At 37.6% G+C, this 17483-nt stretch overlaps 1 protein-coding gene across 1 annotated transcript in view; it reads right to left on the bottom strand.

Annotated features, from left to right (window-relative positions):
• Nucleotides 1-17483, bottom strand: part of PLPP4 (phospholipid phosphatase 4) — a 47506-nt gene that overhangs the window by 13852 nt on the left and 16171 nt on the right. The window contains exons 2-5 of the mRNA XM_085229410.1: nucleotides 16706-16814; nucleotides 11752-11842; nucleotides 9100-9163; nucleotides 7515-7639 (exon numbers count right to left, since the gene is read on the bottom strand). Coding sequence (XP_085085536.1) covers nucleotides 7515-7639; nucleotides 9100-9163; nucleotides 11752-11842; nucleotides 16706-16814 — 389 coding nt within the window. The remainder of the gene's footprint in view (nucleotides 1-7514; nucleotides 7640-9099; nucleotides 9164-11751; nucleotides 11843-16705; nucleotides 16815-17483) is intronic.

The raw sequence follows: 17483 nt of genomic DNA, 5'->3' as shown, positions 1-17483 counted from the left end.
TTTAGTCTTAGCATGGTCTCCTACAACATAATGCAATGTGCGGCAAGAGGGGACTGTCATAACAGTTTCAACAGCATACACCTAATCAGAGTGAAAATGGTGCCACAGAAAGTCTTACCCAGAATCTCTAAAGATTTAGAAATTTATCCTATCAAAAATCAAGAGCTTCATACAGTCATTCCTGGACAAAATAAATCACAGAACCCTTCGCACCAGCCTCCTCTGTCTTCAGGTCTGAGTTGATACATTTATTTTTGAATTTCTCTTGAGCTTTCTGACCCGTTTTGCTCCACAGAAGAGCTGTCATCACAGTTCACAGACTAAAACTGATATTCAGATCCTTAGTGTAACTCAAAGTCATTTTTGCTGAACAGGTCAGTCAGAAGAACAATGGGCTTAGCTTTGTGCACAGCAGAAGTCTACAATACCATAACCTTTTCTTCAGGCTATGAAATCAAGCATGTACGTCAACCTTACTGAAAGCTTAAGGTTAGGCAAAAGAATGGAGAGAATTAGTCTGAAAGCTTTTCCTCTACACTGATGAAAGAAAATTCAGCTGTAATGACCAAGAAGAAAAAAACAGCTATAATAACCAAGAAGCAGCAAGAGCTGCTGCAAAAACTTGTTTATCCAAGTCAAATTCAGAGACTCTTACTTCCAGCTCATTTCTTTGCTTCTCCAGCTCTTGAAGAACCACCATGTCAGCTCTTAAGAGCCATTCATTCTACTCCTCAGTAATGACCTAGGATGCAAAATGATAACCCTTTTTTCCCCTCACTCTCCTTTGAAGCCTCAGTCTATTCCTAAATTCCCTGTATTACATGAACTAGAGATTAGGAAAAACAAAACAAAACAAAACCCTCCTAAACCTTTTGGTTTCCTATGTGAATCACAAATTAGAGTGAACTGCAAATCATCAAATCACAGTCCTGAGACTAAGAAATCTGCTACAATTTAGTTACAATTTTCTGACGTCTCATGTAGGCCTTGATAATGCTAAATCACATGCTACTACTGTGAAGAATTACACTACTTCCAGGTTTTCTTCCAAGAAGATCTGGTAAATGTTGCTAGATAGCAGAGAGATGTAACACCTCAGTTTTTTCAGCCATCTTAACAAAAAAGGCTGCATGCTGCTGAGAAGCAATCCCTCATATAGATTAAAAGCAAGCCTACTGTTTTCAGAGAAATTGATGGAAAAATAAGGACGTTCCCTTTCACCTTAAGATTTGGTGTAGCCTCAAGCAAATAAGTGGCATTAACAAAGAACAGCATAGCTACATGGCTATACCTGTTCACAAAGAAAATGGCAGCTAAATAGCCACCTTGATTAATACAATAATATGCATTAGAGCTGCTCAATAAGTCAGCATCTGAGTAATTCAACATACAGTCTTGATAGCTTGTGAAATTTAATAGGAACTCTTTCTGGGAAATGTGTCAGAGTTGGAGGGAAAGGCATACGTACTCCTAATAGGATGTGGAGGCTAATATTCCTTGTGAAGGAAGACATGGAAATGCAATGAGAAAAGGCAGCTGGGACCCCTCTCTCTCCTTGGTCACAGATAGGACTGGAGTATCTCTGCAGAATACTTTTCCTTATATATTTTTTTAAGCTTGTTACTACAGGCTGAGCAATTACTGCAGTCATTCATAATAGAATCTGGATACTTAAAGTAGAAAATTACTATTCAGAACTGGTCCAAGGATATAATCTCATTTATTAGCCCAGCAGAAAATAACGACCCTTTTTTTTCCCCTATTATTGTTTCTTTTCTAGAGACACTCCTCTTTCTCCCACCAAATAAGCACAGGTGATCTCGTATTCAATACTCTTATCATGTACATATCCTATTTTTAATATAAATAGAATCTACACTGTGCCGTGTGCTCAACTTGCAAAGTTTTCTTAAAGGCAGTAACTATACTAAAGTGCAAGGTAGGTATCAAGATCCTAATTCTTTGGTTACTGCTCCCATTAACTGTTTGCTGATCATTTATTTGATGTAGCAATGATAAATATTAAGAGAACACAATTCTCCAGCTAATTCAGTTTGGCATTGATTCTGATGAGTAAAATTACCCTCTACACTGCAAAAGAACATTTTACCTTAATCTGTGATGAGTTTATACCTGAAAAGGCTCACCCAAAATAGGGAAATTAAAAATCAATTCCCTGCAATGTTACAAATTTGAAATGCGAAACTCTTGCAAATCAGGCCATGGCAAATGTTAATTACCTAAACAGTGGCATATCACCAGATAGGCCATTTTCATAAGGAAAGTGCAAGTTGCTAAAAAAACACACAGTTTAAAAGAAACAGTACTTGTCAAAGAAGAATTTCTAATCCAAAACATACAAATTGATCATTGGTTTACTATTTTCCTTCCTGTCTATGGAGATCGTGAGGTATTTCCAAGCTGTGGGCTGAAAGAGACACAAAGTTGACATACATTCAGCAGTTTAATACTCCCAGAAAAATATTTTTTTAGGAGTACCCAATAAAGACTCAACACATAAAAGATAACTCAAGTTACGCCAGTAAGAGTCCCACACTGACCTCACTGTGCTGTTTCTCTCAACACTCCACAATCCCAGACCACAGCATTCACAGCCATAGGCACACAAGAGCCATAATATATATTTGCAGTACATTTGTACTTGGCATTGGTGGCATATCTTCATTTCAACAATGAATTCTGGGTCAAAGATGCAATTAAAATGCAGTGTGGCAGGTCTTTCTGATTCAGAGCCGAGTGCAAAACTTGGTACCACCAACTTAAGATGATCTGGATTCATAGTTTTAAACCAAAATTTTCACAGATGGGAGCTTAGGAGAGTTAATTGCAGGCAGTAATTGGAAAAAGATGTGGATTTCTATGAATTTCAAGCTTTTTGTGATAATTGTTTTTCACATCTTTTACAGTATCCCTCACTTTCATCGTACACACAACGGCCCAACTTCTTCTCCATCTGAAGAAATCTAGTTGCAGTCCTGGAAAACAGTACTTTAAAATCAATTATCAGTCAGTGTACAAATAGTCTAAATGTATCTAGACTAGATAAGCACATGTTCTTACACTGAAATCTGTTTTGGTCAAAGATGATTTTTAGAAGTGATCAGATGTTTTCCATTGGTTTTGATACCTTGGAGAGTTTCACAGTGCGGTAGCCCAAAAATATTTTCTGGACCTCTTATTAGCATACTTGATGAGAAAAGGAAGTTACTACAATAAGGAAAAAACCTCAGAACTATGCAGAAAATTACTGGAGCATGCAGTAATCCATAATTTTCAACCAGAGCTTAAGAGGAAAATCATACTAGCATGATGCATTCGAAGCAATTAGAAATGAGACACCAAGATCAGAAAAGAGATATCCAATTAGGTGGCTCAAGATTAGATCAGAGGGAGGTATTTATCCTACAGGAAGCTCACAAACCGCATGCCAATCAAGCTAATTTTCAGCTGTAGGAAAAATGCTACAATATAAGATGTTTAAAATTAATATAACAAAATGTTTATGTTTTTTAAATTTGTCATGAATATCTGCATATGGCAGTGAACTGACACAGCACAAATGATACAAGGAGGTTTTATTATCTTCATTGTCTAGGAATCTATGCATATACCTGAAAGACAAAGTATGTTTCCAGATTTAATTCTGTAAGATCTCAGGGTGCTGACTCCCTGGTCAAACCTTCCAGAAAGAAATAGATGGCAGTAGATATGCTCAAAAGCCATCTGTGTACAAGCTCACAAAGACTTTTTGGTTTATTTGTTTTCGTTTGTTGCATAGAAAGGGATCAAAAGCTGAATTGAGCTCTATCATTTAAAGTAGGAAAAAATATACAAAATAAAAACAACACACAACCCACAATATTTGACAGGATCAGTTTATATTTGTGATATTATCGGAACTATAAAGCGAAAAAAGAATTTTGCTCCTTCAGTTCTCCCCATCTTACAGACACCTGATTGGTAAGATGGCAACATGACAGCTACCTTAGTGGTCACAGTCTTCTTCTCATCTGCCTCTACGTTACGACCATCACTCCTACCATAACCATGGCATATCAGCTACAGATCTGCAGCTCATTTGTAAAACTGCTGTAAAAAAACTTGTAAAATTTTTCAATGTCAGCTTGCATTTTTTGCTTCTTCACTTAATGGAGTATGAACACAAAGGGCTTAAAACCTCTTTTCCTATTTCAAATACCTCTTTCATTTCAGGCAATGATGTAGTTCACATCTGTCTGAAAGTCTCTCACTTTACAAAACAGTCTGTGCTCCACACTTTTCTAATTTGTTTTATACAACCTGCTTGGTACAGGGAGATGAAAGACAAGGGAATTTAAGTGAAAAAATAAAAAAAAAACACCAAAAAATACAAAAAGATTATCTGTGCTCTAATGAGGAAACTGAACTCTCCTTCAGGGCACAAGTGGGATACAGGTAGTTCACAACATTATTATTGACTACACAAGGTCAGGTCAGGCCATCTGGGAGTGCCAGCACTGCCACTACTGTTACACATCCCAGTACTACATTTCTATCACACAACAGTCACAGCAACACAGACTTTCTTGTTAAAGGACACATTTTGCATGGCTGACACTTTAGATCCTGATATAACAAAGCCTTTGATTGACAGCCTGTCCAAGGAGCACTGCAAGAAAAATGAGTTTCAGGATGAAAATGGCTCTCTACTAAAGCTTCTAATCTTTCTACACAGGCAGTCTGGAAGCTTTCACTTGTGATTTACTTTCTTCACGTGTTCCAGTTAAATAGAAAATACCAACCTACAGCTGGCTACTTTTAAATGTAATTCCAGAAGAGGTACTGGAGTTCACATCAACCCTCATTTTCCCCATTAAAATTTCTGCAGCTGTGAAAACAGGAAGAAGAACAAACACCAACATCAAAAACAGTAACCAAAATCGTTTTTGCTGTCACTTCACAAATTCCACACCAAACTGAGGATGACAGAAATCTGAAGAATGGAACTCCTTCGCTTTATCTTGTAGTGATCTCATGCTGTAGGAAGGGAAAAAGTAGCAAAGGGAAAAAAAAAGTCTTGTATTGAATTTATGGAAGGAAAACCTGCAATTAACAGCACGTTAAGAAGGCAGAAAGGGTAAATTTTTAAAGCTAATGAGGGAATAATTTTTATTTTATTTTACTTTTTACAAAGACAAGGGAAATGTAGATTACATATTACACAAAGCCAAAGACTGAAAATGCAGAATTACAGAAACAAATTCTGAACAGAGGTGACAATATCCTCACTGCTTCACACATCCAGGAAGGCAGTGAAATGTGTTTCCCACAATAATGTCTATCAAGAAAATAAATACTACCACAAGTATAAATTATTCTTGATAAAATACTAGTGAAAAAACCTCCATCTAAATAATTTTGCTACACAGAAGGCAAAAGGGATGGCATCCCATGCATATCAATTTGCAATTGTTTCCTTCTCCATTAGGAGAATAAAATACTGGTATGGATTCAATATACACAATCTTATCAGACTTAAATATTATAACATCAGGCTCCAAATAGTTAAGTACTTCAAGCAACTTCAGAATTGCCTTAATTTCACATACACTTACGAACAGATAAAAGCTACTGCACGTAAAATATCTCTTCATTCTCATCACATGATAATGAAAGGCTTTGCGGCAGGAAATAAAGTCAACTCAGCCACATGCTAATATTGTTCTATCAGGGAAGGGAAAAGCCACTCATAATTTTTTTTTATCTAAGTCCACCGGGCCATCATTCTGCTCCTATTGAATTTTCTGTGAGCTGCAGGAACATTACTCAGTGCTGATAAAAACCAATGGCAGCTACAAATAAAACCTCAGTGTGTTCTGTGAGCTGCCCCACTGGCACGGGAACAACACACTATGCATGGTGACAACCAATCTCGGTAAGAGAACTCTGACATGGGTCAGAACTACCCAGAGCACGTTACACACACACAGGCTGTTTCCAGACTGAGCACACCCAAAAGCATCTCCCTAGCTTAAACTTTGCAGCCCTAAGGAGTAAACTGCTACACTGCAATAAAGTGAGCAATTATAACATTTGCTGTTTATTGTGGGGTAACCTGTAGATTCTAGGTACATCAGCGTGTACTTTTAATTATTTTTAAGCCTTTGTTGTTACACAGTGAACCAAGAGACTTGCAATTAAGTGTGACAGTCAGCATCTGAAGACAGTCTAAAGATAGCAGTAAGTACCTTTTGTTCTAAATGGCATAGGATATAATCTGTTACTGTCTCTCTAATGTGAATCAAAACTAATAAACAAAATTTGACACAGCTGGGTTGGTTTACCACTCAAGACTATAAAGCTTATAAGCTTACCACAAACACCACAAACGTTCTGGGACTCAAACAAGAAAAAGGGAACAAGATCAGCCTAGAATTTCATTCATCTCATTAAGTGACTTGTTATGTAACTCTGTTCAGTTACACAACTTGAAGTTATGAGTTTGAAAGAAGATCAGGAAGATAAATTCCGAAGGTTTGCATGGGTGCTACTGAACTGGCAGTTGTCAGAAACATAACAGTGGAAGAAACAAACAGTATCAGCCAAAAAAAAGGAAAAAAAACACACAGAATAAACCAACCTTGCAGTAATCAAGTTATTTTACACATCATAAAAAGTTTCATGAGACCTTCTGACATCAAACACAGTAGAAGTCAGGTCTAAGACAGAGGAAGGAACCTCTGTAACATCTGACTTAATATAACTAATTTAATCAGATCTGAGTTTTCACAAAGTCACCTACATGTCTTCCAGTTTACAGCACTAGCTAGAAGCAGCTGATCTACGTAATGGACCATCCCATAATATCCCATGTGGATAACGTGGATATTGTCAAAAGAGTAAGAATACGGGGATTCATTCTTCTACTAGCAAATTATGATAACTTGTAAAGCTGTGGAGACTTCTTGAACCCATCTCATACCCAGTTCACTACCATGAGCAGCACCACAATGATGCACCACGATCTCTCTGTATTCCTTCCTATCCCTTTCACCTCCAAGCATATAATTTCCCATGAAGAAAAGCATTTTAGTAATAGAATATTATAAAAATAGATCTACTAGATCTTTTTTTTTTTTCTTCTCTAGTACTTGTAAGATATTAACTCAAACTTGTCAAAACTACGTCGGTCAAACACACTCTGCCACATTTCATGTTTCAGTGGAATATAACAGTATTTCCTATACAAGCACAGGATGCACAAATCGGCCTGCATTAGGAAACAGGTATCTGTTCAGAACAGCACTGTTTTCTTTAACCCTGTATAACATTTCACCCTACTGATAGTCCTGCTACGGCTCTCAAGTGGTTCTCATGATAAGGAGAGAGAAATTTGTGGCAGTGGTGACTGAAGACAGGAGCGCCCCTCTAGCAAAAATCAAGCTCACCATCTAACACATAAAGAGTAATTCCAAAACATAGACACAGTACGGCTTTTCACTGAATGAACTTACAGGAAGAGTGGATACTTGGAAAGCTTTTCCTGCCTTCAGACACCAGATCTGGATCACCTGTGCAGTGCATTTCAGAGTTCATTACTCCATCTGGAAAGCAGCGGTAAAAGAAATCGGGACGCGGTCTACAAAAAACACCATGGATATTAAAAATATAAATGCTGTAGTAACAAATAAACCTCAAAGTGATTATTACATTTTCTGCCTATTTCATACTGAGTACGCTTCTTCCTGCTTTGAACACAGAAGCAGAAATGTTTCGTTTTTCTGAAATAATCAATTTAAGACAAATTTTTTGCAGGCAGGCTCCCTCAGGGAGTCCTCCAGTGCAGCATGCAAGTTGTAGCCTGTCTCTCCCCACAGCATGTTTAATTTCAAAGAGCATGCAGGATCTCAGCTCTGGAAATGAGCATGTAAGGCTATACCTCCCTACAGCAATCAGTCTTGCGTAACACTTCCAGGGACAAAGAAAAGTAGTGTAGAAACCCCAGAAAGTTGCACAGGTCTCGCTGACACTTGGTTGAGAACAGGACTGCTTAGGTTATGGAACTGTCACCAGAACAACAACCAGTTCCTATTGCCAGCTTCCATGCTGCCTCTGTATATGCACTGAACAAACCAAGATTCTTTTGCCCTGCTCTGAACTGAGTAGCAGCATGTAGGTTTGGCTGGTATCACAGTGACTGAGCTAATAAACCTTGCAGAGAAGCAAGGTGAATGAGACCACATTCACAGACAAGCTGACAGAGCAGCTAGCTGCCTTGAAGTGCAGGCAAAATGAGCTCACGTCTGCCTGAAGAAGATGGTGCAGACATTCTTAAATATATTGCAAAAGCACTCCTTAAAATAAAAGTGCCAAGTACTGTTATTGACAGGGCATCAGCTCTGTAGCAGAGAGGGTCCATCAGACACCAAGCACAAATACATAATGTTGCAACACAGCTGAAGCTAATCAGTTAAACGATGTACAAATTCAAGTCAGTTATACGCCTTTCAGGAGAATTTTTGAAAAAGAGCCAAAAACCACTTGAAAATTATTTTCCAGAAAATTTGCTTGCTATAATTTTTTTTTTATTCCTTCATTCAAATTTACACTTAAAGAATGGCCTACCAAGGAATGTGCTCACTGCTCGGCTCCAAGGTCTGCTGTTAATTACCACACTGAGCAGAATACTTCATATAAAATGCAGGCAGTGGGTTATATCAAGGCTCAATTGATTTCTGTTCCAGCAGACTAGTGGCACTAGCACCTAAACTCCCACATACTGTGACCCTTCTGCGTTACCAACATAATGAACTGGTGTATGCTCACATCTCTGCTTTCAGACTCCTCATTTGTCTGGATCCACCAACAGGTCAAACAAATAACACAACACAAGGGTACACATTCCTATCACAGTTGGATGTCACATAATAAAGTTATACAATACCTGTACCAGGGCAAGGACAGTTTTCCAGAGGCCCCTGCTAACTCAATATGCTTTGGAGCAGCAGTTATATTTTTATTAAGATGTATTGTACCTGACAACTCTTTCTTAGTTTCTTTAAAAGTTAAAGCCATCATTTATAATATGACAAGACTTACCTTCCCACTATTAATTTAATAGTATTTGTGCAGACTCCATTCAGAGCTAGAGCCAAGGAAACAGCTACAAAACAGAATGAAAAAAAACAAAATACAACAGAACAATAGCAACATAAATACCAAGCTATATACTGTAGCATTACAGCATTTGATTTACAGACTGAAACCATCAGTGAACTGAAAACTGAACGAGCTCTGAAGCCAACTGTATTTTTTCTCAACTACCCATATTTAGGGTAGACCCCAAAGCATCAGTTGCTTTGTTCTTCTTTTATTCTTCAAAACCTGATTTTCCTATCATGCCATTTGCACAGACATAAACCATCGATTAGTAACAATAATTAGAGAATCAGTTTCTTTGTTTATCACTTTTGTAATTTACTAAATTAAAATCTTATGCTCTTTTGCTAAAGAATTCCTGTATATACCTCTTCTAAAGTTATGTATACATAAATAAAAACGCATGGGTATATGCATATGTATGACCCAATGAAACAGTCTAGTTTAAAGATAAATAACAGCCTTTTGGCTAAAATTAGAACTGAATGATCTTTTATTTTTCTTTCAAAAGGATGCGGATGTTTTGACTAAAAGTCTCAACGTTTTCCCTATATTCTCTCCTAGGATTTACCATCTTTCCCAATAAAACAGGAGTAATAAACAGGAGCTCTCATACTAGGTATGACTGGATGATATTCTTTATTTGTACTCACACGCCAAGTCCCAAGACTTTCCAAATAACCTCATCTAAAGCCTGCAGATATCTCAGCCTTGATTTCAGTGGCACTATATCCATTCTCTTTTAGTATAAAACTAACCCAACTTTGCAGTCCTCAGTGTAGCTCCCTGTTACAAGACACGCATCGCTGAATTTTATTCCTCATCAGAAAAAAGTGTAAGTAAATAAATCAGGCAAATCTTTGATTTCCAGAAGAGTTGCAGTAATAGAGCTCTTGACTGTGACAGCTGCATGAGCTGTTTTCCCATTGGACTGCTGCCCCAGATGCTGCACTTCAGCAGCATTCATCCTACCTCCATAAAATCATTGCCTGAGGATATTATAGATCATAAAGATGTGTGTTGTAGCATCTTTCTTTAAGTAAAAAAGAAGAAAAAAAGAGGACCTTCATCAAGACAAAATAAGGGTTCTCAGACTTTCAGATTTTAACAGTAGCTGCCAGCAAAAAAAAAAAAAAAAAAAAGGAACAAGTAAATTCTGGAGACAGTGATATTGTTCTAAACAGTCTTCCACTTTCAGCACCTATGTTCAGAGTGATTACTTATGCCCATGCTCTTTTTCCTCTCAATTGTTTTCTCTTGGTTATTTATAGTGATCACATATCATGAGAAACATGCAAAATTCCAAAAAATCAAATGCATGTGAACAGTTTTGTCATAGCACATCCTCTATTTTAAAAATGGGTAAATGCACAGACATCTGCTTTCCAAGACATGTTTTCATGTCTTTTCATTAAGCCATTGTTTGTGACATGTCTGAATGAACCAGGCTTCTTCCACTGTTGCATATCATTTACAATGGCAATTTAATCATCAGATGTCTGTGTTGAAGCTGGTAAAAAATAAAAATAAAAAAATTACGTCTACCCTCACTTTATTTACTTCAGGAAAAATTCACACTGCCCACCACAAGGTGCATAACTGTGTCAAGGAGGCACTTCAAGAGAAAGGATTAATGGCACCTATAGCAGGAAGCTAACTGCTACTTAGCCTCGATGCATTGGATTACCTTTCTTATATTAATACCTATGTGATGAGCAAAGCATTTTCACATCCCTTTAACCATTCATTCCTTAAGAAATTCACCTTTTGAGGGATTTCTCTTTCATTCATTGTGGATGTTATGTGCTAGATCTGAGCACAAATCAGCAAGGCTATCAATTACAGAATCTTCATATCAGCTTCACATCACCAGATGCATTAATACACTGAATCAAATCAATGTACAGTATACTTAAGCATAATTAAGCCAAAAGGAGCTGTACATCTATGGCACTCATTGAACAGGGATACCTTGCAGAACCATCAAGGTTGGGGTTTCCTTAAAGTGAGAATAGCAGGGAACATGGATCTGAGAACAGATTCCTCATGGGCTCTATAGAGGGAATCATAACAGAAGACAACAACAGCAGGAAAAAAAAAAAAAGCCTCTTGTAAAAAAGTGAGAAAAAATGATGAAGAAATTAATCCAAAGCTCCTTTTCTTCACACACCACAGAAAGTGAAACTCAGCACTGTTACCATACATGATTTATTATTCAAGGATACTTCAGCTCAATAGACTTGACAGTAAAATATCACTATAAGTCATTTCAGAATTTACTACAAATGACTGTTGGAAGCCAAATCAAAAGTAGGATCTTCTCACACTTGCGCTAGAGCACTTGGAGAAAGAACAAGCTGATAAAATTCTGGCCTTTGCTAGCTAGGCTTTGTAAGAAAGGCACAGAATCTGTACGTTTAAAAGCGTACAAGAAAATCAAAGATTGCAACATGGCTTGCAGCTACAGCAGCACTGAAACCTACTGTAATGGACTGCAATGGAGATGGGTTTTCTGCTTGACTCAAACTACAACTGGAATTGATCTCTGAGAACTATCACACATCTTCCATCTTGAAATATGACATACGTTACCTAAGAAAGCCTCTTTAATCTCAGTCTTGTCTGTCCGCCGGATTATTTTCACCACAAAAATGACTGCCAGTGGCGTAAGGAATGAAATTGCCTGTAAGAGGTAAGAAATATTGTGTGTGAGCATCGATTACTTTTCAGTCCAACTGACTAGTAATTAGTTCCAGTTAGCTCCATTTAAGCTGGAAGGCTGAATGATCTTTATCAAACTCTTGACCTCCAGCAAAGTGGGACGATTTGTCTTTGCAACTACAGGGCAACGAATGCATTAAAACTGTAATAAAATTTTGAGCTATAATTGATTTGCAATTGCCTGGAGCTACATTTAAAGTGTTAGCTTCATAAATGAAAAAAGCAACCAACTCTCAATTCTCTCCCCCAAAATTCACACTCTGATCCATAGAGAACCTGTATGTTTTTCCACACTAAGTATTGCTTCAGGAGGCAGTCCAAACAGTCTGTGCTCTCAGCAAGGCCCTATCCAATCCAACACCATATTTGATTTTCTAAAGAGCATCTGCATCAGCACAGAACAATTTGGACTACAGTTGATGACTGACATTAAACGTGTCTGTTAACTCTAAAGTTAACAGTGTAGTGCTAATACATTACAGGCTGTCCTCCCATCCCAACTTTCTCTGCAGACACAAACCAGTTTCTCCCAATTATAATACCAAGGAGTTTATCATTAGTAGTTTCCCATTTAAACCCTGAGTTTGTTCCTAGCTAGTCCTTCCATCATCTTTTTTTGTCTCAGACCTTCAATCACAGAGGCAAAAGGCAGCCTGTCTGAAATCTACAAACCTCTTCACAACCACATTTCTTTAAAGGCAAATCAAGGTCCTTCTAAAGCCTTCTAGCACTTACTGAAAAATGAAAATGACAACTTTTAAATAAGGCAAAAATTAAGCTGTACGTGCCACTTTGGGGGAGAGGAGGGAGGGGCAAAGTCCCACTAAAATTATCCTGTCTGTACTGAGACTGAACCACAACTTACTTCCCCACTGAAATAAAAGAGACACTGATTCAGAACACGATCAAGGATCTGCAATTCCTTTCTTCTTTTTATGACATAGATTAATCCTAATCCTCATTTTACACTTTTCATGTTGATTCATACTCAGCACTCAGCATTTATTACTTTGCTAGCGAATCTTGGACAAGATTCCCCTCACCTGCATCTGCAGAAGAAGATTATCTAACTCTGTAAGCCGTGTAGGTTAAAGCAGTCTGTTCCTTTTTTTTTTTTTTCTTTTTTTTTTTTAATACATTTAGAAAGAAAGCCACATATTTTTGCAAAAAAAAACAAACCGTATTTTTCACTTGAAACTCACACAGCCTGGAGACAGAAGGGAGCTTTAAGCTAGATTATGCTACTTCAGAAACATTCATTTCTTTCTACACTCAGCAATAGCTCAATATCTGCTTTCAGAGGCAAGGAGTAAAATAAAAATTGTTAAAGCAGATCCTAGAATTGTTAGTTTTATTCAAAAAAGTAAGGACTGCCACCAGGAAAGAAAAGAAGAAAAGTATCTCCATTTCATTGTTGAAGAATGTGTCGTAATAAAGGCAGGCTGACAGGCCTGTAGATGCAGCTTAATGGACTTAGAAACCTTTGGAACAAGCAGGAGCAGCAAAAAATCAGCGAAGAATAGAATTCAAGTAACAACTTGTTTCAAGCCACTTCACAATTAATCTTTGGAAACCCAGTAAAACTACAGAATTCCCCATATTTTACAAGCACATGGATCTTGTAGAGAGATAAAGAACTAGTTGCTGATCCTCACACAAAAGCATTAGCTGAAGGGTTGTTTTTTTTTCATTCTGCAACAAGATGTACACAAGAAGTTTTGGCTTACCAAAAGGATTCCTTTTCCTTTATTTCATAAAATCATTCTGTATGGCTCATATCCTTAAGAGATTTAGTAGCAGCCTGATGAACAACACTAACCTCAGATACATCTCTGTAAGGTTTTATTTTCTAGCAGTGAAATATTCCAACACATTTCCTTGCTTTGCTGAAACACAGACAAAAAGCCTATCCATCTCATTCGTTATTCATCCCAGCAAGCCAAAGATACGCTACAGTTACACCCCACAGAGAAGCACTCCATCTACTTTGATAAAACCCACTTCCACATACAGCATTATTTGCACATGGAACAGCAGTGATATACAATACTGTTTTGCTGCAGGATCTCTCAGGATTTTTCAGTGGCTGTGTCTTTGGTCAGAGCCCTCCTGAGAACAGTGTGGCAGAAGAAACCCCACTTTCCAAGGGAATCTCGCACACCACTCCTGGCAAACTGCGTAGAGATTTGTGACTGTATAGTACCAAATGTGACTGACACATTTCATACTACTCCAGTTCTATCCCCCATGGGACGCAGAGCTGTGGTGTGCCTCACTCTACATGAGGATCCAGTAAGTTCCTTTGCCTTAGGACTACTGCAGTGTAGCAAGAAGGCGGCAGTGCACTAATACAGCGTGGTAGTTTGGAGATGGACAAGGGAAATCATATGACACTGGCATTTGTCACACTGGTCAAAACATTAGGCTCAGACCTATTTTCCTATTCAGTCCTACTGTGCATTTTCTTTTGCTGTTCTTTCCTTTCTCTTGCCAGCACTTTGCAAGCTATCTGCAAAGCCTGTATCATCAAAGGATGGGAAGGAAGAGGAAGAATAAGAGGCAGGCCATCCGTTTTTTTCTCATTTACATTTTCCCAACAGGGTCCTGGAACAAACCAGAGCCGATGCAAGGTCAGATGAAGGTGGATAAGGCAGAGGCTCCAAGCCTTGTATCTCAGGAGAGCAGTGAAAACAGAAAGCAGTCTCACTGGGGAGTAGGGAAGCCATAAGCATAGAGCACCTTCCATGCTCTTACTTAAGTTAAAGAATGGCAAGTGTTTTTAATATAAGTATAAGCACTTCATTCTCTTCTGGCTGAAGACACTCTGAGGCAGGGGCTTCCTCATACTTCCATGCATCAAGAGTAGTTAACAGTACCTTGCACTTTACAAGACAAGGAATATCCAATGCTACACAGACAGAACAAGGCTCAGGTCTTCAAGTCCTCATGACTTGCCTGATGATGAAGCTGACCTCTGCATTGATAAGCATCAGGATTTAGAGTATTCACAACATTTATCTTAAATGCAAAGCTCTGAGCATATAAAAAATTCCCAGAAGTTCATAAATAAGATCTAAGAAATTGCCTTCTGTTAAGCCATAGCAATATATTTTAATGCTGGAATATAACACCAGTAGCAATAAATTCTTTACACGATGAGAGCTTGTGATCAATATTATGGTTGGACTTATCTTCTTTCTTCTTCTTAATTAATGAAAGAAGTACAAACCATATAGAAGTGTTCTGTGTTTCTTGTTTTAAGAAGCTGTTCACTGAGATACTGCTGTGGTCTGAGCCAGAAAGAAAGAACACAGATTTCAGAAAAGTTACTGACACAGATCCCTGGAAGTTACAGCTGCCATAAAGTATACCAAGAGCTGGCTCTGTGTGAAGTTGGTGACAAGCCTAAGTGCTATGCTTACATCTCAGAATTATGCTTCCCAGTGGATACTGCTTAGAGTACAGAGGAAGGACTAATGATCACTCCAACCAGTTTCAAAAATAGTTTCATCGCCAAAGAAATCTCTTGTACGATGATTCACTATTGGTCTTTAAAGCCTTTAGTTATAAACACAGATCAGACAAACCACACAGCAAGTAATACTCAGCCTAAGAGAAAACAGCAAAATTAAACTCAGAGTCTGTCTTTTCATAGCACAATGATTTCATGTTTCATTTTGGTTGTTGTTGTTTTAAACAGGTGTTTTCCATTCCAGAAAAAAATAACAATAATTCATCTCTCTAGGCTGAAAAAGTACTTAATAGAGCTGATTCTCAGTGCAATATAAATAAGTTGGTGAACCTAAAACCAGGTCTTAAGCCACTGTCTTAGAAGGCTGAAATAAGTTGTTGCCTCGTAAACAGGAAGCACGTTTAAGTTGTTCCATGTTTAATTAATACATTCCATAACTTGAGGCTTAAAAAATAAATAAATAAAAAGACAAATTACATATATGATTTGTGTTTATTCTGAATTCAGGTACTTCGTCTGAACAGTAAAACTCTGGCTTCATGGAAATCATTTAAACACAAGGATACTAGGATTTGACATCATCTGCCATGACCCTTCCTGAAAAATGTCCATGTGGACTGAAGGAGCTTCTCCAGACAGACCTGGTTGTTTTAATAGCCAAACTATATCCCCTAATTTCTTAGCATTTATCTACTGTCTATCTTACTACGCTCTTATACATAGACTTTTTGATAGTTAATCAATATTGGTAGTGAAACTTACCAAACCCATGAATTTTGATAACCAGACCAACAGTAGAGATCAGATAGTTAGTCTGCATGTCAGCATGAGCCATGCTGGGGGGAACCAGAAGAACAGTAGCAGCTCTATTGTGCATTTAATACACTCCTGATAGCTCAGGACTGTTGGCAGATGCCAAAACAAAGGTTTTGTCTACAGTATTTGAAAACAAATAACTGAGTGCCTACTATGCCTAAAGCAAATTGGATTTCAAAATTCAAGCACTTAACCTAATAAGAGCACTTAACCTAATAACAAGGTTTAGTGAGGTCACACAACCAGCTAATTCTAAAAGCTTCTCTAATTGTTTCTCTAGAATCTCTCTACTTAACACTAGTTTAAATCTTAATCTTAAGACTCAACATTCCTAAATTCTGTCAATCTGGTATTACTGGTTTTTAGACACTCTCCACAATTCACCATATTTAGCTAGTTTGGACATTCCTGTTTCGGAAAATAATGGTCATTAGAATTAAAGGAACAAGCTGTTCTTAAGAAAGGTTTCTCACTGCTTATCGAACAATAGTGGATTTAGTTTACAGCTATCAAACGATCATGAAATGTAGTACTTACAAACATAAGACGAGTAGGTATGTTGTCTGATTGCACCAAGGGATTTTTATACAGCCAGATCTCTTCTGGCTGGATAACTCGCTGGAATGGATCCAAAAATTCTGTAAAACTGAAAATAACAATTGAAGATATATATATACATTTATTAGAAATGATTAAAAAAACATAGAAAACTCACGATCATTTAAAACCTTACCTCACATTAATTATGGTACAGCGTGCATTATTTATCTTTATAATACACTCCTATCCTATACCAGTGCTTTTTTTAAACCTTCATTAATACAGGAAAATGGTTTTTAAAAGTCTATATTCTACAACTTTAAAGAAGTTCCATTATCCCATTATATTCTTGTGGGAAAAGTGTGCAAAATATTGTGGAAGTAGAAAAATCACATGCAGCAGATGTTTTACACTGAAGAAATTACGTGCCAGTTATCAAACACAAAGGGCATTTCAAACTGCAATGGTGACAGCACTGGTGGACAAGGAAAGAGGAAGCAATGTCATCTGCCTCAACCTGTGGAAGGCCTTTAATGCAGTCCCACACAACAATCTTGTCTCTAAGTTGTATGATGAAAAGAAACTGGTTGGCTTGCTGGAAGCCATATTCAAAGAGCTGTGGTCAACAGTTTGATGTCTAGGTAGAGAGCAGTGATGAGTGATGTCCCTCAGAGGTCCATATCAGGACCAGAACTATTTAATATCATCAGTCGTGAGATATATGGCAGGATTGAGTATACCCTCAGCAAGTACTAAGTTTGTGGTGCAGATAACA

The sequence above is a fragment of the Meleagris gallopavo genome, chromosome 8, assembly GCF_905368555.1.
Source record: "Meleagris gallopavo chromosome 8, MGAL_WU_HG_1.1, whole genome shotgun sequence".
In the NCBI taxonomy this organism is placed as follows: domain Eukaryota; kingdom Metazoa; phylum Chordata; class Aves; order Galliformes; family Phasianidae; genus Meleagris; species Meleagris gallopavo.
Note: the sequence above shows the minus strand (reverse complement) of the source record. Positions and strands in the feature narration are given on the sequence as shown.